This window comes from Octopus sinensis, linkage group LG7, assembly GCF_006345805.1.
Source record: "Octopus sinensis linkage group LG7, ASM634580v1, whole genome shotgun sequence".
NCBI lineage: Eukaryota > Metazoa > Mollusca > Cephalopoda > Octopoda > Octopodidae > Octopus > Octopus sinensis.
In genome coordinates this window covers 86,280,541-86,303,157 of record NC_043003.1, presented here as the reverse complement: position 1 = coordinate 86,303,157, position 22,617 = coordinate 86,280,541, and the positions used below count along the sequence as shown (strand labels likewise).

Here is a 22,617-nt window from a genome sequence, read left to right as displayed (position 1 = left end):
GTACTATGGATAGAGGGATAGACGCAAGTGTATATCATATAAAGCTAATTGCCACATAATGCCACTAGTCAAACGTGTAAGCAAACTGTTGAATCTCTCAACTTGTAACATTATTACGCGATACACTCTACCTACAACTCTTTATTAGTTATTCGAGTAGAGCATAGCTGTTGCTGTTGCTGCTGCTGCTGCTGCACTTACTACAGCTACCTCAACTTCTATTATCAATATCATATTTCAACAGATTTATGTGGCTGCATGCTGCTCCTGAGTTGTGTTTAATGTAAGATGGTATTGTATTCCATATCGCATTTTGCCGTTTGTAGATTTTTGTTTTGTCTGATGGCGGCTGTGTAGAGTTTATACTCTCTATCACTTGACATTTTGTTATGCTGGTCATTGCATTCCGTATATATCCTGTAAGTTGTGTCATAACATCAAGTATTAACTGTATAATGTATGCCCGCTCCGTAGCTTCATTTGTGTAACACTATTGAGTGGCAGGTGTATGGAATATGAACTGAAGTTGTTTGTGTCAGATATGTCATAATGTCAGATATCGATTATGTTAAAATTATGCTATGCAATTTCATTAGTTATTTTGAAGATACAGAATTACGTTTTGTTATGTTGTTGGAATTTTGATGTGTGTAATTTTAATGATTCGTCAATGGTGCAGATTAAGTGCAACGTGTCATATGTCATTTTGTTAGGTAGTCTTTTGGTTTCTTATGTATTGTTTGGTATCATACCCTCTAGTGACAGACGTTGATTACATAGTGTTTGCTGTGTGGGTTGTCTAGTATTATTACGTATATGGGATACTGTAGAACGTAATCTATATCAGTCGTCGGCGTTATAGTGTTGTTGTTGAATATCTATTATATAAAACAATGTGTCGTGTTATGTAAGATGTTAATCGTACAGATTATGCTATGAGGCTTATGTTGCATAGTCTGCTTCAGATTCCATAGAGTGTTATCTATCACTCTGATAATACTAATACTACTAAAAATAGCAATTATTATTATTAATTATTATTTTTGTTACTGTTGTTATTGTGGAATTTCCTACCGTACTTTACTCTCCGCGTTCAAATTCCACTACGGTTGACTTTGCCTTTCATGTGTTCAGGGAATGTGAAATAAGACGAAGTGTGCACTGGGGCCAGCTGGCAGAATCGTTGGCACGCCGGGCAAAATGCTTAACGGCATTTCGTCCGTCCTTACGTTTTGAGTGCAGATCCATCGAGGTCAAGTTTGCTTTTTATTACTTAGGGGTTGATAAATTAAGTGAAATATTAGAGTCGATGTAATCGACTATTCTCCTCCTCCAACATTTCAAGTCTAGTGCCGTTAGTAGAAAGGATTATTATTATTATTATTATTATTATTATTATTATTATTATTATTATTATTATTATTATTATTATTGAGTGAGAGAGCAGTGCATACCATCAAAGTGACACTGGGGTAAAATATACGAAGCCCAGTATACCCATCATGACTACCCGTCTGATAAGGGTACACCAGGCACATGCATCACAACCATATGTGCGCGACATGGTGATCTCATATCAAAATAAACAGCACATGACCTTGCAAGTGGGGCCCAGTTAGAATTTTCTTCAGGTCGAGTAGCCCATGCTGCTCAAAAGGTCCCTGAATAAGGGTTGCTTTAGGATGTTCAACGAAACACCTATGTTTCCAGAGGTGAATTATTCAAACCCCAAAGAATCCCTCTCAACACATGGCTATGATGCTCCCCCACTACTTCTGCACGTGATCAGAGATGCACGTATCGTCAGCCACTAAGGGACATGCTCAACTGGTTAAGGTCAAACAACTGACAAGCAAATCTGTGGGATTGAGCAGAATATTTGCTGTAGCCCATCTTTTATACCAAAACAAAACAATGTACATGATAACACTTCCAATCAGTTAAGATCAGAAGCCATGAGAGCCACTGCTTGGTACTGCATCAGGGCATTTATTATTATTATTATTATTATTATTATTATTATTATTATTATTATTATTATTATTATTATTATTATTATTATTATTATTTTATTATTATTATTAGTAGTAGTAGTAGTAGTAGTAGTAGTAGTAGTAGTAGTAGTAGTTATTAGCACCATAATCTTTATCCTCTTTATTAAAAATGGTTTCAGACATCAAGAGTTTCGTTCACTGAAACAATAATTTCATTCTGGAGAATATGCATATATAAGTCTTTCAAATTATCAAAGAATGTGAAGAGTCAACTAGAACAATGTGGTTTAACCAAAGTATTCATAATTCATAATATTTGCAGTAATTATTGGGAACATACCTATGTTTGTCCTTATGGAAATTTTGTCAATTTCTTTAGCGAAATGTTTGCATATCACTCCAGCAATGGTTTCAAATTTTGACATAATGCCAACAAGTTCGAGGAAAGATGCTAGTCAATTATGTCGATCCAAGTACTAAACTGGTACTTATTTCTCCGAAGCTGAAAGGATGAAAAGCAACGTCGACCTCGGTGGAATGTGAACTCAAAACGAACCGAGGAACGAAATGCCGCTGATCATTCTGCCAGCTCACTGCCTTTATACCATTCCAGTATTACCAATGACAAATGGGATGACAAATTTTAAAATTCTGTATATTGCTCTCTGTTATTCCTTAGCTTTTCATCTCACTTGACGTTACTATGCTGATTATTAATACGTAATTATATTCTTTTTGTGATCGAAAATGACGTCAGCTTTAACATTTACTTTGTAGTAATCTCTGTGTATGCTTAAATTCCATTGTAGTTACTCATAATATTTTCACATTTACAACGATAGATATCGATCCATATGTATTCCACAGTGCTTATTAATACAATCGTTGAACATTATTGGCAAGACAATACAACGGACCAATTCTGTTTCCATGTATATATTATTAGTGTCAGTGTGGGACTTATGATATATTTTAATACATTGATGATGCAGTTCAGATGAATACTAGAAGGCTATTTTACCACAGCAGTTGAAAATTGCTGTCAAAACGATTATAGAACTGATTTGCTTTGTTATAGTGTTTCCAGTATAGTGTTATATTTTACCGGAGTTTGTGTGGGCTCCGATATACATTCTGATGTATTGTCTCAGACAATTTTCTACATCATTATCATCATTTATATTTTAGTTGCGGATTAATTACAGTATATCTAGTTATGACTAAGACAGCGAGCTGGCAGAATCGTTTGCATGCCGGATATTCTGTCTGTCTTTATGTTCTGTGTTCAAATACCACTGAGATCGGCTTTGCCTTTCATCCTACGAAGTCGATATATTAGATAATCCTTGAGTACAGGGGCCGATGTAATGGAATTATTCCTCCCCCAAATTACTAGTCCTGTGTCAAAATATAATACCAATATATCTATTTATGATGACATATTCATATAACATTAATAATGTGACTTTGTCTCGTTCATTCATACCTAACGTATGCAAATGGGCCACTTTAAAAAAATATTTATAATTGGATCTAGATTTTTTACTAGATAGAAAGACGGTCATAGATCTTATTCCATCGAGATTGAAAAAGGGATAAATAACTACCATAAAAATTATATAGCGCTATTAAATTCTACACTCGAGAAATCCTTTGTATTCTGTTTTTATGCAATGCACTTACATATATATTGCAATTAACAAACTTCCAGTATGGTAATTTGCGTTTTAAACTCATAAAACTTCTCTTAAATTTATTCAGTTGAACACTCATTAAGAAACCTAATGATTGAAATAATCTACAATTATTCTCAAAGGTCATTAGAAGTTTGTTGAAGTCTTGGAAGGGAAAATTTTATATTGGAATTTCTAATATTATTTTATATCGATTCCTATTTTGATTTAAATGAGGTTATTCTCTCGACTAATTAAGCAACAACGAATAAGAGCCTTTATTTCTAATTAGGGGAACTCCTACGTTTCTGCTTGTCTTTTCAATTCCAGTTACTATAAATATAAAACATTAAATCTTAACTGTGTTAATAAATTAATGATTGTATTTGTTTTACAGAAGCATAATGTACGAAGTCCACATTTTGCAAGAGAGCCATATAATTTGTTGAATAGAGTGCTCTGTCTTTAAGCTGTTTATTTTTCCTTGATTGGTTGATTGAAATCCAAAGCTAAATATGAGGTTTTAAATGAAAACTATGAGTCGGAACGAAATAATATATATATATATATATATATATATATATATATATGGTGGTGACCCCCTTCGGTCAGACACTGACCATGGGTTTGCACCTAGAGAGTTACCCTCTGAGGCACGAGTCTGGGCAAGGTTGTTTTATGGAAGACCAGTAGTCGCCCATGCATACCGGGCTCCCCTCTCCACGTCACCGATGTTGCCCGAGGGAAAGGCAAGGGCCGATACAGCTTAGCACCTGTGACGTCGCAACTCATTTCTACAGCTGAGTGAACTGGAGCAACGTGAAATAAAGTGACTTGCTCAAGAACACAACACGCAGCCCGGTCCGGGATTCGAGCTCACAACCTCACGATCGTAAGCTCGACGCTCTAACCACTGAGTCACGCGCCTTCTATATATATATATATATATAGAGAGAGAGAGAGAGAGAGAGAGAGAGAGATAGAGAGAGAGAGAGACAGACAGACAGACAGAGACAGACAGACAGAGACAGAGAGACATAGATAGATAGATATAGATATAGATATATTTGTATATATGGATAGATAGAGAGATAGATAGATAGATAGTTAGATAGATATACATATATATATATATATATATATATATATATACATACATACATATATACATATATATTCTTAGCAGATTAGTATCATTCTTAACAAGGATATATTGTTTAATAAAATAATAATTTCTAACATAGAACCAGAATCAAATATTTTTTGGGAGAAAAGTGCCATTTATATCGATACCTTATTTCATGAACCCCAGAAAGATGAAGCGTAAAGTTAACTTCTGTCAGATTTATACCCATAATGCAAAGAGCCTCAACGAATATTGCAAGCTATTTTATCCCTTACTTTGGTGATTCTATTGATCTATTACCCTGTTTAGTTTAGTGCCATTGATTAATAATATAATGACGAAAAAATGTTATAATATTGCGGTTTATTTACATTTTTATATTATGTTCTAACATTGTAAATATATAGTTTATACATATGAAATTGCAATAGTAGTTGTCCTGTTAGTAGGTGTTTGTACATGATAAATTTAAGTCAGACATAGACGGGGAAGAAACAACATTCAATAATGAATCACAGAGCATTCAACAGTGAATCGATTCTCTAGAATGACCTTATCTTCAATGTATCAAATATCTCATTAACGACGACGTATCTGAATATACAATTAGACACACCAAGAGAAGATTGTTTTCTATAGCTGTAATATGTCTGTTAATTATGCAAATATATAGATTTCACACATATCTAAATACAAAGTAAAATATATTTTTAATGTAGAACGAGGTTCATAAATCAAAATACGTTAAATATAATGTATTTGACGTTGCAGAATTTAGGAAAATATTACTTATTATTTAATAAGGCGTAATTTAGGAAAATGTGTTCATCTTACTGACAGTAAATAATATTCCTACAAATAATGCCACTTTTGTTGTTAGACGAAATAGTTCAGTTGAGAGCGCATTGGATAAAATATGTAATAGACCCTGGTTTTATTATGTTGATGAGGTTGTTGACCTCATCAATAATCGAAATTCAGTGCCACTTATTTAGGGAAGTGATAGAAGGGAAGGGGTTTTTGGGGGTATATATACATATCGGTGCTTAATAATCATTATAATACATTATATATATTTGAAAGTTGCCAGCACTAATAACGAGCATATCATCCCATTATTCAGTCGTCTACCGTGTACTTTTACAAAGTACCATAAAACAGTAACATATAAAACACCAAGTGCTGATAATTATATGGCATTTACCGCTTATTAATTCTCGATATTTGTCAACATTTTCTTTCTTTTTATTCTTCCAGAATTGATTTAGCAAATAGCTCTAATTTGCCGAGGTCTTTCGTTTCCATTACATATATCTTTATGACCTACATAACTCCTTTTTATTCCTGATCGAATTCAGTCAAAACCTGTATTAATAGGTAAAGAACATGTTAATTATGAAAATATAATATATGAGTGTACGATAATGTGTAGAAATAAAACAAATTTTGTACACAATTCAAATATCTAACCTTTTAAACACCTTTTAAACGAAAGATGTATCATATTTAATCTATAGACTGATTCTATCCACAACCTTCAGTTTCCATACAGTCATTCCCTAGTGTTTTTATACTGCTCAAAATCGTACGTAAAATCTAAGCTGCGAGTAAATCGAATTGACCAGTCCACCCAGCTGTAGTTAGATACTACAAAGTAGAAGCAGTTTCGTTCCGTAACCATAGCAGCATTGTATAATCGATGTGTGCTACTTCATGTGACGTGTGAATAGATATAGAAAATGAATGGATACTGCAAAGCTGATGTTCCAAAGATACACATGTTAACGAGATAATCTTCAGAGGTACTCTTGTAACGAAATAGGCAATGGAGGATTTATTTGCATCTACTTAACTTAATGTATCAAGATAATAGACATTTATTACTTAGCTCGTGAAACATCAAAACTTGAATGTTATGATGAAAAGAACTATCTGATATTTATATTAGCAACAAAAATTCACTCGCATTTGCAATACGTTTTAATACACTAAAAGTGCTGAAAGAAATTAGTAAATACTACTAAATCAGTATTGCATTGGTACGAAGTAAAATTCCACTGAAAAATCTTTTTAAAAACTTGTGAAACTGTTATGTCGCACGTTCGGATGACCGCTACTCAACTCGACTCTAGTACTCTACTTCACTCTGCTACCGACGTCTAGGCTTCTCCCTCTGTATCTACGTATTGGGTTAGCCTACTTCATCGTTTGGGGGTTGCCACACAACAGAAATAAAAGGCAATTATGAAAGAAAAATTTACAATTATACACATTAACAAAATTGAGAATATGGTCAGGTAACGCATTAATGAAATTAGTAATTCGTTTCCTCTTATGTTTGGGAATACTTTCATAGGTTTTCGAAATTTGGTGGCCCATAATAGTTATGTTATTTATTTAAAGGTTAGTGAAGCTCGTACATGTATGTGTCCTGCCAATATACCCAATGTACTTCTAACTGTAGAAACATTCATATCCATGATGAATCCTATTATCTTTACAAATATGGTGTACTACGTAAATTGTACTCGTTATGAATACGGAAATATTGCTTCAAAATGTAAACATGAAGGAAATACGATGAGCACATTGCTTAAAATGTGTAGGAAGGGGCTAGTCGTTGACTTCGTCATTAGGGCGCAGCTGGTATCTATTTCAATTGACCGAGAAAGGATGAAAGACAAGGTCTAACTCGGTGGAATTTGAACACGTATACATATATTGTACGTATGTATGCATGTATGTACATATGTATGCATGTATGTATATATGTATGAATATGTATTTCACTACTGCCCACAAGGGGCTAAACACAGGGGGGACAAACAGATTATGTCGATTACATCGACCCCAGGGTGTAACTGGTACTTAATTTATCGACCCCGAAAGGATGAAAGGCAAAGTCGACCTCGGCGGAATTTGAACTCAGAACGTAACAGCAGACGAAATACGGCTACGCATTTCGCCCGGCGTGCTAACGTTTCTGCCAGCTCGCCGCCTTTTGTATGAATATATGAATATATGTATGTATTATATGTATGAATATGTGTGTGTCTGTGCGCGTGTGTATGTGCGTATTGTATATGTAATATTATTAATAGATATATACGGTGATGATTTGTATTGCTACATTATTGTATCATTGTAATTTGAATTATCAATAACGTCTGCATCAGGGAAAATACAGTATAGTATTTACATCCGGCTCTTTACATTTACTTGAATCCACTTCGCTTATAGCTTCTCTAAGCTCGATAAACTAAATCGTTTACTGTCTTAATTAAATTTACGTTACATTGCCCTAGAAACATATTTTTATGAAGTAAGGCAGGAAATAAAATATTTTAGTTTACTTGCTTGTGATTATTAATACATCAGCTCAATCGGCCTAACTAGCAGGGCATGAGGTAAGTCACGACAGAACGAAAGATTTAATTCATAAATACATAATTCAATTTCCGACCTAACTCAGTTTTAAATCCAAACCCTTTTAAGAATTCAACATTTTGATGTCAAAGGCACGAATATCTGTAGTATGGGTAGATCGATTCCATTAACTAGACAATAGAAAATCTCATTCTATCTTCACAGACGTAACTGATAGCTTCTTTCCATGATCACCATACACACACACACACACACACACACACACACACACACACATACATACATACATACATACATACATACATACATACATACATACATACATACATACATACATACATATATATATATATACTTTGGCCAAGGTTGTATGTATATATATATATATATATATATACACATACAACCTTGGCCAAAAGTTTTAGGCCACCCCAATGTTTTGGAGTTTTGCTATCTCAATGTCAATGAAACTTGTGCAAATGGTAGATTATGGTATATTTCACAATGTACATTCGTTTTCATATCTGGTTGACCCTCCTTTAGCATCAATTTCCGCTTTTATACGGTTAGGCATTGAATCAAGTTGTTTTTTGCAGGTACTCGGCGCAATTTTACTCCATTCTTCTCTCACCGTTTGCTACAAACGCTCTTTATTTTTTATTGTTGTGTTCCTGATACCTTCACCAAGAGTTCTCCATAGGTATCGATCGGATTTAGATCGGGACTTTGAGCTGACCAGTACGTGGGAAGAATACCCTGTGTTTCAAACCATTGACGAGTATTCTTTGCTGTATGACATGGAGCGTTGTCCTGTTGAAAGATAACACTGTTTTTTGACACTCCTGGATGCAATTTAGCAATTGATGGCTCTAAAACATCGGATAACATAGAAACATAGGTAGCTGAAGTCATCCTTGCATGACATAAAAACATTTCTCCGGGTCTTGTAGCGGACATGCAAACCACACTATGATAGAACCACCCCCATATTTTACGGTTGGTACCAGACATTCAGCCTTAAATGCTTCCCCAACTCTGCGACACACAAACGGTGCACCAGATGTACCAAAAACCTGAGTAAAAAACATGAAAAGTAATATTAGCTTTATGTTGGATACTTTGTTTTTATATATTTTGGGCAACAAACCAGTTACATTGAGTTTATATGTTGACTGAATACATGTACTATCTTACATCATAGTTACTTTCATCTGACCATATGGCTTTTGACCATTGCTCACTGGTTCAATTTGAGTGGTTTTGGGCCCGCTGAAGACGTTTTTCCATACACGCTTCAGAAATCCATGGTTTCTTCCAGGGTTTACGCACTTTGAGACCGTACTCTACAAGCCTTCTTCTGGTTGATATTTGTGAAGTACTTTCCTCGTTGTGGTCCGCACAGAGCTCCGACGATGCTTTTCTCCTGTTTCTGAGCGAATGACAGATGATAGATCTGTCATCACGAGGTGATGTAGCCTTTTTCCTACCTTTTATTTGTATTGTCTTCACATCTTTTGTCTCTCTTAAGCGCTTGAGAGCCGTTTGAACCGCACATCGAGAACATTTCCTCTTCTGGGCAATTTACCTTTGAGAGATTCCATCTGCAAGATGAGCTACGATTTGACCTCGCTCACACCCACTCAACTCACGTGTTTAGGCATTTTAATTTTTATTAACTCTATCTACAACGTATTTTAGCATAAAACTCTGAAATAATCAAAGAAACATTGGTCTTATTCGTAATTAGTTGCATATGTACAGTACAGTATAAAAGCGATAACTGATGCTAAAGGAAGGTTAACCAGATATTAAAACTAATGTATATTTTGAAATATACCATAATCTACCATGGACACGAGTTTCATTAACATTCAGAAAGCAGAAACTCAAAACATTGAGTTGGCGAAGGTGTATATATATATATATATATATATATATATATATATATAATATATATATATATATATATATATATATATATATATATATATATATATATATACATATACATATATATATATATATATATATATATATATATATATATATAAGTTCAGCAAAGTTTAGATTCAGATGAATATGGTACTTAAGTTAAAGGCACCAGAATTTGGTATGGTATTATCCATATAAATCAAATGGGGTGATTATAATCATAAGGAACAAGGATATCCAAGGCAGTGTAGTACAATCGTTTCTACCTTGGATATCCTTGTTGCTTATTTTGAATATATATATATATATATATATATAATACAAAATATATGAAAATGGAGGAATATATTTTAGTCAATCATTAACTATGTATTTATGTATTAGCATTTCTGGGTGCTTTACTGGCAGTATATTGGATAAATGTTATCCCATAGCGGGTTACACTCACAACCCCTTTCTCACTTTGTAATTATATATATATGTATATATATATATATATATACACATTCAGTATTACCGATATAAATAAATTGATTTTATGCGGAAATTGTAATTATTTTGTTCATTCAGTTTGGCGAACAGCTGCATCAAGCTGTAAGGTGTTCAATAAATAGATGTCAAAGAAATTGGTTCAGTTTTGTATTTTTTTGCATCATCTGCAACCCATAGAAAATATAGTTTCCGTTGCTCTCCTCTGTTTATAACGCAATGTAAAATGTCTCTAACGTAAAAGATTTTAAGATTTATAACCTACCCTGATCAATAACAAAGGCACGGTGTCATCAGTTATTTCTCTATAGGCTTATCTATTGAAGTTTCATATCGTTAACTGTCCATAAATTGTAACTAAAATACCCATTGACAGCTTACAGCTTGTGATTCGTAAAACGTCGTTACATTAATGGGATACAGACGAATTATAAAGTTGAGAACGGTGCTGAAACGATATCTTTCATACAATTCATTGTAAAATGTTTGAAAGAGATATGAGGTACGAAGGTGCAGTAAATAAATATATTAATATAAGAGGCATGCTACATCAAAAACGTCGTAAAGAGAAATATGCTCTGAGTTGGGTGACAGTTAAGATATCTAAAATGGAAAAGTATTGCTAAATATTACCAAAATTCCCATTTGAGAACATGTAATACAAGCATATCTACTGAAATTGCATTACATTTTATCAATGCTATTGAATAATAATTACTCTTTCTAAACCAAATATAGCTTGTATGGGTTGTTGAAAGACAATTTTGCAAGTGTAAAATTTATTTATTACATATATGTAAGTAATTTATTTGCACTAAGGTTTAGCAAAGTAGCATGAGAAATTATTTTTAGTCGTTGATGAACCATGAACAAGCAGAATTAGGCTCAAAAACATTTCTGATGTGCTTGTCTCTTCATCGAGGACATAATTAAAGGCAGTATTAAAGGAGTGGCTGTGTGGTAAGTAGCTTGCTTACCAACCACATGGTGCCGGGTTCAGTCCCATTGCGTGGCACCTTGGGCAGGCAAGTGTCTTCTACTATAGCCACGGGCCGACCAAAGACTTATGAGTAGATTTGGTAGACGGAAACTGAAAGAAGCCCGTCGTATATATGTATGAATATATATATGTGTGTGTGTGTATGTGGTTTAGCCTTCGAATGACTCCACCCCGCTGGCTAAGGGAGCAGACCAACAGAAGAAAGAGTGGTGAAAGAGTACAGCAGAAATCACCACCCTCTGCTGGAGCATCGTTCTGGGAATCGAAACCGCGATCTTACAATCGCGAGTCCGCTGCCCTAACCACTGAGCCAATGCGAGCCTAATTATATATATACATATATATATATATATATATATATTATATATATATATATATTATATATATATATATATACATATATATATTTATATACATACATACATACATACATGCATGCATGCATACATGCATACATACATACATACATACATACATACATACATACATACATACATACATACATACATACATATGTATGTGTGTGTGTGTGTGTGTGAGGGTGCATTCAATATAACTTGGTACTGCAAAGCTGTTGGTTGAGTGATGTTCCGTTAAAATAATTTCTGAATATCATATTTGTTTGTAACTCTACTGCCTCTTCTTTCTTGGATTTCAAACTCTGAGTTGTCAATCAATTCACGAAAAAAATAATAAGCAGATTTCTTTCAATATCAGCATGTCGATACTGTCCTTTCATTTTATTGATTAATTTGTAAATTTGTATCAAGAAATTATGAGTTTCTGTCAAGAAGTATACCAATCTCTTGATGACATTTATTTTAACAGATCCAATGACAGAATATTGCATTCTAGTGTTAATTCATTATTTCTTTTACCTTTGCTAAATATGTACTTCCTGCATAAGTTTTGTATGTTGTTATGTAACCCTAGGCATTCTGTCGATTTAAATGTCTTAGATCATATTGTTCAGTGTATTTCTCCATTTTTCATGGAATTTCAATACCGTTGGTAAGAGATATGGCTGCTATGTCTGATAGATTGGATGTACGAGTTTTTCCTATTGTTTTTTTTTTCTTATTACATGCGCTAGAATGGATCCCGTATTGTATGAACGAGGGCATTATCTGTCACTTTTGTATAGCTTTATACTTTACTGTCATTTGTGGATACCAGAGCACGCTTGCCACTATATATTCGAAAACATTTGCCAGTGTATGAACAATGGTTTTGATTTTAACAGATATATTTATACTGTGAAGTGGTTACGTATTTTAGGGGTCTTTTTGTCTTTTTTCTTTGGCTTACCACTCTATATATTTGACATACAACTGCAAAGGATATATATATATAATATATATATATATATATATATATGTATATATATATATGCTGCTTTCATTGGTATAGGTATTTTTAGTGACAGTCAACTTCAAATTGTTAAGAAGAGTTAGACATTTCTTGGCAAATAGATTTTTGCCATTCTATTGTTTAATGGTATAAACAGATTTGCTTTCATTCCAGACTGCTGGACATATTTTGTTATTTATATAACAATTCGATTTTCTATTACAACTATTTTTCTTTAACGCACCGTTATACTATTTTTCAACAGCAGAACAGTTGACTCACCCATGGCTCAGACTTACGTCGAACTAATTTTAGTTCACTACAAGAGGAGTAGTGGAAACTGCATAAATGTTAGCGTTCCAGTTTGTTTTCTATTGCTTTCGTAAACAAGTTCGAATTAATGTCTTCGTAGACTTGCTGTGTGTTAATTTTTTGTGGCGCTATTTGATTTCTTCAATGACATTATTCTGTTAACTTGTCAGGACTGTATCACTTTAATAGAGATTATAATCTCCAGCTTTAAAGAATATATTAATTTTCGAACTCACTCTCGGTGACTCTCCGTTGATGTACCCTTGCCGTCTTTGAAAATTTCATTACCATATAGATTTTAATGAGGCGCCAACTCTTTCAAAAAGAACGCTTAAGCATATTTACTTTGATAATTAAGATTACTCTATTAGTTTTCATTGCCGTGAGACGTACAAACTTCTCAAAAGTCAAGAATTTCATCCCTTATAATTTATATATGCTATTGGTGTTGATTTGCTTCTAACACACTGCATATTATTGCTGCATTTTCCCCTGGTACATCAGTATAAAAATCACTGATCATTTTATTTTGTACAAATTTTTAATCTAGGGAATTTTATTTAATTTATTTCGTTTTTTTTAATATATTGATCTTCTGTAATGTAGTTACACCATGTCATATTGAGCTCAGTTCCTGTGTGTGGTACTTTTGATAAGTTTCTTTACTATTGCACCAGGACGAACATAGTCTTGTGAGTGGACCGACACTGAATGATGCCCATGATATATATATATATATTATATATATATATATATATATATATATATATATATATTGGTGCCTTGTTTATCTACTTTTACATATATATATATATTAAGATAAACTTACTTGGAAATGGGTGTGTAGCGTTCAATCAAATAATAATATAAATAATATATATATGCATATATACATATATATATATACATACATACATATATATGTACACACACACACACACACACACACACACGTATATATATATATATATATATATATATATATATATATATGCATTTATGGGTACAGGACATCACAAACAGTAAACAACATGAAATACGAGAACGAATGAGTTGAATACGCAAACAACAAGAGAAAAAATGGAAAACAAGACAAGTAACATAAAGAACGTCCTTTCTGTCGGCTGCCTATCTACTCTTCATTCACGCATTGAACAACAATATGAGTCTTCTAAGGCAGCTGCTCCCACAAAAGCCATAATATATTTGGGGGTTGGTGTAGGGTCAAAGTTATCAGCAAAAACAGGACAGTGGAGACATACAAGGAAAGCGAACGAAAGCAAACATGGAGTGTCGTTAGACCAGACGAGGGAATATTTTTTCCAGCATTCGTTATTTTATCCTCGTCTGGGGAATCGCAATGAAAAATCATTCTAATGTATCAACCCCTGTACTTATTTTTTAAAAGACCGTAACTTATTCTATTGGTTTCTTTTGTCGAACTGGTAAGTAACAGACAGTAAGTACATAAGCACCGGTTGTCCAGTGGTGTTGGAGGACAAACATAAACACAAAGACACACACAAAGACACACACACATACATACACACACACATACATATATATATATATATATATATATATATATATATAATATATATATATATATATATATTGTGAAAGCGCATGACTTAATGATTAAGGTATTGCACTCATGATTGCAAGTTCGTTGGTTCGATACTCAGGCCGGGCGTTGCGTTGTGTTTTTGAGCAAATCACTTCATTTCATGTTACCCTGCGATCATTTCAACATCTGACATGTAAATGCCCTGAGCAGTCTTTATAGAAACTACATATAACTAATTAATTAAGTACATGAAGGAATATTAAAGTGATTCTTTAAAACCTTTGTTTTTAATGTTTATAATTGATATATACGCACATTTTACCTATTTTGGTTATGATATCAGTTTTGAAAATCTTTAATTTTATTTTTATACTGCATAACAATATTGTTTATCAACACTCACCCATAGTGCCCCAAGATAAAATTTCCTCTGTATTAACATCCTAAGTTTCTTAGTGTTTTTCCCCTTTAACTGGTAATTAAAGTCACGATTTAAAGTCTTCTCCTACCTAGCCTCTTTTTATAGACAGTTACTTTATATCGAATTGACTACTGCTAATGTATTATTTCCTTCCCGAGGAAAAAGGATGCATATGACAATATTCATGACCATACCGAGCAATGAACTGTCAATTCACTGTTGCCCTTTATTTGAAACAAACAGCCTTCTAATCTTAAATTTCGTTGCTGATTAAGAGATATACGAATTAGAAATAAATCACAGTCCTTTACAAGCTATGACCACAATGGGTTTCATGCGATTCTTGGACGTGTAGTCTATTCTTAGCTATAACAGCAACAACATGAATTTCTTCCATCTTCCTGATCTGTTAATGTATTTGAAAAAATTATCTTAAATGTGTCCAACTGGTTAAAATTCTATTTATTTATTTGTGCAGCTGAAGATGGGACCGCATTTAAATTGATGTAATGATTGCATTGTTCAATTAAATTGAGCCTCTGGAAACGGTCGCAATGCATCACTATTTGATATCCTGTAGCTTATTTTAAATATATTCACCGTACTTCGAGCTGTGCGGATAATACCGGACTGACTTGATGCTTCAACTTAAGTACCTAATTCAACTGAATCTCAATTCTTCCTACAGACACGCGCGCGCGCACATATATGCATATATAGACACACGTATATATACATATATATATACACACAGATCTTTTACTTGTTTCAGTCATTAGACTTCAGCCACCCTTATTTATTTAAAAGCCCATAACTTATTCTATCGGTTTCTTTTGTTGGACAATAACGGACAGTAAACACATAAGCACTAGTTGTCAAGTGGTGTTGGAGAACAAATACAAACAAAAAGACACACACACGTATATATATATATATATATAATATATATATATATATATATATATATATATATATAATATATATATATATTGTGAAGGCGTATGGCTTAGTGGTTAAGGTGTTGCACTCACGATTGCAGAGCGGGCGTTGCGTTGTGTTCTTGAGCAAAGTACATCATTTCACGTTGCTCTGCGATCATTTCGACATCTGACATGTGGCACCCGTTGTACCTGTACAGGTAATGTCGATTTGATGGAGGGAATGTGCTTATGTCTACAAAAACATCTGATCACTATAAACAAATCATATGTGTGGTTGTTAGGTTAGAAATTTTATTTTAAATTGGCCACAATGTGCTATATATAAACGGACAAAACAGGACAAACAAGAACAAATAGAGGTCTACAATAGGGGGGAATGGGCGGATGGAATACGAATATGAATAGAATTAACAAAATATAAATTTTCCATGAAAATTATGCTATAACAATTTGAAATGCTGGGCATGAAGACCCCGCAAGCCACAACCCAGTACTACTCTCACACGGGAGACTAAGGTATTCCGTTCAAGTTGGTCAAATTCATACTTAACAATGGAGCCAATTGCATCCATCTAGTCTTAAACACACGCGTCGGTAACAACTCCTTCTCTCTCTCTCTCTCTCTCTCTCTCTCGCTCGCCATATTTTTTTCTTTTTTTTAGATGGAATGAGAAATATTTCATTAAACCCACACCAACGAGACAGTTGCCTGTCTTTATTCCTTTCTCACTCCTCAGTTATACGACCTCTTTCGCTATAGCGACCACGCAGGAAAAGTTTGCCTGCCTTTCTCGGCTAAGGGAAGGAGGTGGGTAATTTTTCCTCACTTCTTCCCATTCTTGGTTGTACCATCTGGTAAATTTATTAAATTCGGTAAAATCTCGACATCCTACTGTGCGGCCTGTATGGTGAAGCTTCGTGTCCTGCAGTATGGAAATGCTACTTTCCAAATCAAGTATAACCGCGGCCACGAGACACACCACATCAATTTCTGGTGGAAACCTCCCCAGTTTTTATTTTGGGCGTACGTTTACCCATATAAATGGGTAGTAGCACCAGTTCGCGTGTTTTCAAAGGCACCGTGAAATGTTCCTTTGCTTCTTCTTCGGAAGTGAATCATACCTCCACAGTGCCCTAGCTACGTATTTGGTATTGTTTTCTTTGGTATATATTCGCTTGTTTTGGTTTTTAGCGAAAGAGGTTTAAATATTATTGTTTTTCTTGCCGTTTGTTGAATTATATTACCGGGCGGGGTTAAGTCTATGTTGTTCCGTTCACTCTTTGCTAAGTGTTTATATTTTTCTAGGTCTGACTGGTTAATCTTTATGTTTTCCTGGTTGACAGTTGCAACCGACGCAAAAATCATGTCGGTTTGGTTTCGTTTGCTTAATTCATTTTCTTTATCGGTCAATTCCTTTACGCTGTTGCAAATTGTGGTGTCCTTTGTAGAATTTGTCGTATATTTCTGGGTATTTGCTTTGTTCAACTCCACCAATTCTCGACAAAGAAGTGGTGGGAACATTCTTGGTACGTATCGTTGAATCTGTTAGTATTTGAGATGTTGTCTATGTTTTGACTGGAAGCCATAATTTTAAAATGTGTAAAAAAATTGCACAAGAAGAAGTTGCAAAAATAGTTCAATTCGCACCTAAATGGGGAATTTCTAAACTCGATACTTCCCCTGCTAAGCAAGTTTAGAATCGATAACACACAAATTCACAGTAGATAGGCAAATGGCAGAAATCACAAGAAAAAATGTATTACTTTATTAGCCACTAGGGACGACATAGAGGGATAATACAGGACAAACAAGAACAATTAAGGTTCTACAATGGGGTTGAATGGGCAGATGGAAGAACAAAAAGAAATAGCAAGATAAAAATTAGACATGGTATAATGATGAGGCAACAAAATGAAATGCTGAGCGTGGAAACCCCACAAGCCACGCACCAGCACTGCTCTCACGCAGGCAACTACGGTAGTACGTTCAAGTTGGCCACATCATGCTCAACTATCGCGCCACTGGCATCCATCTAGTCCTGAACGCACGCGGCGGTAACAACTCTCTCTCTAGCCTTATTTTTCTTTTCAGATGATTTGTAAAATAGTTTATTAAACCATGGCTAACGAGAAGGTTGCCCTTCTTAATTCCTTTCACTCTCGTCAACCACACGACCTCTTTCGCTATAGGAACGAAACAGAGAAAAGTTACATGCCTTTTCCGGCCCAGGGAAGGAGGTGAGCAGTAGCACAAGTTCGTTGATTTGCAAAGGCACTGTGGGGTGTTCTTTTGCTTCTTCCTCAGAAGCGGAACTTACTTCCACAGTGCCATATAATTTTCCTCTTGCTACATATTTCGTATCGCCTCGAATGGGCTGCAAGCAATTTTCTATGGTTTCCTTTGTCATAAGTTCAACTGTTTTTTCGTTTTTAGTGAAAGTGTTTTAGCTATTATTGTTTTACTGGCGGTTCGTTGCATTATATCACCGGGTGGGATGAAATTTATATTTTTTCCCTTCACGCTTTGCTAAGCTTTTATATTTTTCTAGATCACGTTGGTTAATTTGAATGTTTGCCAGGTTTATAGTAGCTACCGATGCGAACACGCATCACTTATGTTTGTTCAATTCGTTTTTATTGTCAGTAAATTCTTGTTTATTGTTATACATTCGGATATCCTTTATAGCATTTAAAGTATATTTTGGGTTTTCTTTCTGTGTTCATTTCTTCCTGTTTGCGCCAGCTGGTAGCATTTCTTGGTATATCTTCTTGACTCTGTTGATACTGGGTGCGTGTTTGAGTTTGCAAAAAATTTCAATTCACCCCTTAAAGGGGGAGATTCTAGACTCGATATTTCCCCTGCTAAGTAGGATCAGAATCGAGAGCACACAAAATTCACAAACAATGATACATACTGCTTGGCGAAGTCTAATGCTTTTAGAAGCAAAGGCCTAGATATTGACAGGTAAAAGTCGACAATATCAAACTCCGTAAATTTGGTTCAAAGGGATTAGCCATAAGCATAACTGCAAATTTACACAGTTTGATATTGTCGACTTTTACACGTCAATATCTAGGCCTTTACTTCTAAAAGCATCAGACTTCGCCAAGCAGTACGTCATCGTCGATAACACGGAAATAGATATTATCCTGTATGCCAGGAAATCCCTTCTTTTTTACGAGATTTCTACCTGAGTCAAAAAGATTTAGGATTCTCTTTTCGATGTACCCACTCGTTTCCCCCACTTTTCACAAAGATTTTGTCCACCATCGCCAGTCTCTACACTAACCTCTGCACCCATTCTTCTATTTACAAACATCGAATTGCAAAAACTGACTCACATTTTCTTTTGAAATTGTCGGCTTACAACATTTCAAAAAGAACGCATATGCCATCAGTCAAGCCATCCTGTGGTTTTAGAAGAGCAATGCAAACATTAAAAATAAAATCTACGTTAGCATATCTTGTGTGTGAGATCAGGCATGCATCCTTAAATAAAGTAATATTAAACACAAATGTATAATTCATTTTTTATAAATATATATCAGTGTGTGTGTGCGTGTGTACCTTCTATACATGTGTTTGTACAACACACACATACATAGAAACATACATACATACATACATACATACATACATACATACATACATACATACATACATACATACATACATACATATATATATATTCAGAAAGTAAGCACTTATTGAAATGCAAATAACCAAATTATTGATTCTGGTTTCTTGTCGACAATATTGAGTATTAAAATATCAAATATTTCTAAAACGTAATCTATTTCTATATGTTTAGAAACATCGGTTTTTATATAATTGCATGATATAAAAAATGCACCATATGTTTTTAATAATTATTACGTAATATCCAATGCATACATTACTATTAAAATCTATGCTCTCATATTTTACATGTTGGATATCTGATAACGTGTAATTAAAGCGGACGAAATTTGCTGAAAATTTACCAATGACATTTTTGTGACTAAACTTTACATTTTGGGTATTTAGAGAAAATCTAATACTAACATTTTAAAAGTAAACATGAAAATATTTTAAAATTCATTTTTATAAATTTACATTCGTCTGTAGTTAACTCTTTTCCTCATAAATGGCTCGTACGTTTCTGTTTATTTAATAATTTTATTGGCTTCTTTAATTTATGAGTGTTTCAAACATGGTCTATTTTGCATAATTTCTTTCGAAGCTTTCAGTCATATTTATGATATCAGTCTTAAAAAGAGGGAACAGGTGAACCAGTTGGCATGTGGCTATGATTTTGAGGTATTTTACTTGTATTTAATCAGAAAAGGAAGGGCATCACCAATAACCTTCAAGACGAGCGCTGAAAGGTAGGTAAAATCGGAGAGATAATCCGATTTCCTATAATAGGATAAATTCTTTTAAAGACATGCAAGGGCCTAAACGACTTTTAAGAGAAAGGAAAAACCATTTATTTAAGCCTCATCTTCGTTATAAATCAATCTAATTCTTTAAAGTTTGGTTCACTTGCAACTACAACATATACACTATATCTACATGTATATAGATGCAATGAAGGTTTTTAACATTAAACACTGAATACTAAATTTATTAATGAGTATTTCGAAATGAGGTCTACATTTCACATCTGTACTGCGGCATATTGCTCACTTTTCACTAGAATCTGTTATTGTTTTTGTGGTCGTTGTTGTTGTTGCTGTTTTTGTTTTTGTCTTTGCCCAGCTTCTAACGCTGGAGAAATACTACAGTGTCAGCTGTTCACTACCACCTTTCGAGCAGTTCCAAGCAGTACTGTTTTATGCAAGCGTTCCACCCTTATTGAAGCCCCTATTTGTCCATGGTACTTCCCGAGATTTTTGCTCACTGTTCCCAGGGCCCAACAATTATTGTTACTACTGCTACCTTTTTCATCAACCACAACTGCTTATCTTCCCAAACTAACATGTCATATCTCTCGACTTTTCTTTCTTCCTTATCGCATACTTGTCAGCTGGGTATGCTATGTCTATGATCTAGCATAGTTTGTTTTCTTTCTCAATTAAGACCTTGTCCGGCTTCCTGTTCTCAATCTCATAGTCGCACTGAATCATAAAATCTCATGAGATCTTTGCATTTCTATTTTCGATAATGCCTTCAGGTTTGTGGTCGTACCAATTTTTGCTCTGTCAAGTCCATACTTGTTGCAAAGTGTCCAAAGGACAAGCCTGGCTATATTGTCGTGGCATCTCTTATATTCCTTCTGGGCTAGAGGCGTACATTGGCTGGTAATATGCCATACAGTTTCACCGTTTTGCCCACAGATCCTGCACTTCTCACTTTCTGGTGAGTTGTCTATTCTGTATTTTATGTAGTTTATTTTCAGTGTTTGCTCTTGGGCAGCACAGATTAGTGCCTCCGTTTCCGGTTTTAAATCACTTTTAGTCATCCACAGCCATCTTTTGTCTGTTTTCTTATCTTCAACATTCCTATGAAATTGTCCATGCATTACTTACCCACCTAATTTCAGTTTCGTTCGTTTTCAATTGCATTTATAGTGCTTTTTCTTTGTATTCTTTCATCCTACACAAGCCTGACCTTCTTCTAGTAATTGCTGTTCTGTGGATTGTTTTACATACCATGCTATGTTGTTTTCTTCTGCTCTAATGCTGTGTTCACATCCAATAAATCCTCTTCCCCCTCTTTTTCTTGGTACATACAGTCTGTCTCTGTCACTTTTTGGGTGGAGTGTCCCATATCTAGTTAGCAACTTCCTTGTCTTTCTGTCTAAGTTGTTTAGTTCGTTCCTGCTCCATACCTAAGGAGTGAAACCGCCTAGGTGTTGATAGCTTCTATCATATTCCTTCCATTTAATTTCGACTTACGAATCAGTCTCAGTCTGCGTAAGTACTCCAGCTTAATTATTTCTGTCATTTCTTTCTCCATCAATTTATCCGTTTCCAAAATCCCAAAGTACTTATAGCCCGTCTCTTCTATTTCTTCATAACCTCCCCCAACGATATCGTTAGTCCCTCCGTACATTTGATCTTACCTCTTTTCAATACTAACACACCACAGTTTCTCAGTCCGAACTCCATTCTGGTATCAGCACTGAATGTATACACCGTATCAAGGAGGGAACCGACTTGGGCTTCATCTTTACCATAAAGTTTGAGGTCATTCATGAATAGCAAATGGTTGACTTTTTGTTGTCGGCTCCTTAATACATACCCGGCTTTTGCTTTCCTCAAAATCAGAGTCAGTGGTATCAAGCATTGTATAAAGATCAGTGGGGACAGGCGGTCCCCTTGGAAGATGCCCTTCCTAATTTATACTGTCCCTAAACTTCTTCCGTTTGCTGTCAGGGCCGTCCTCCATACAGGATTATAATCATCGTTATCATCATCATCATCATCATCATCATATAATG

At 34.5% G+C, this 22,617-nt stretch overlaps 1 protein-coding gene across 1 annotated transcript in view; it reads left to right on the top strand.

Moving 5' to 3' along the window:
* The first annotated feature begins 549 nt into the window (after positions 1-549).
* The window catches only part of LOC115214450 (leucine-rich repeat-containing G-protein coupled receptor 5-like), a 524,866-nt gene continuing 502,798 nt past the window's right edge, over positions 550-22,617 (top strand). Inside the window, exons 1-2 of the mRNA XM_036504410.1 lie at positions 550-624; positions 1,305-1,354. Coding sequence (XP_036360303.1) covers positions 550-624; positions 1,305-1,354 — 125 coding nt within the window. The remainder of the gene's footprint in view (positions 625-1,304; positions 1,355-22,617) is intronic.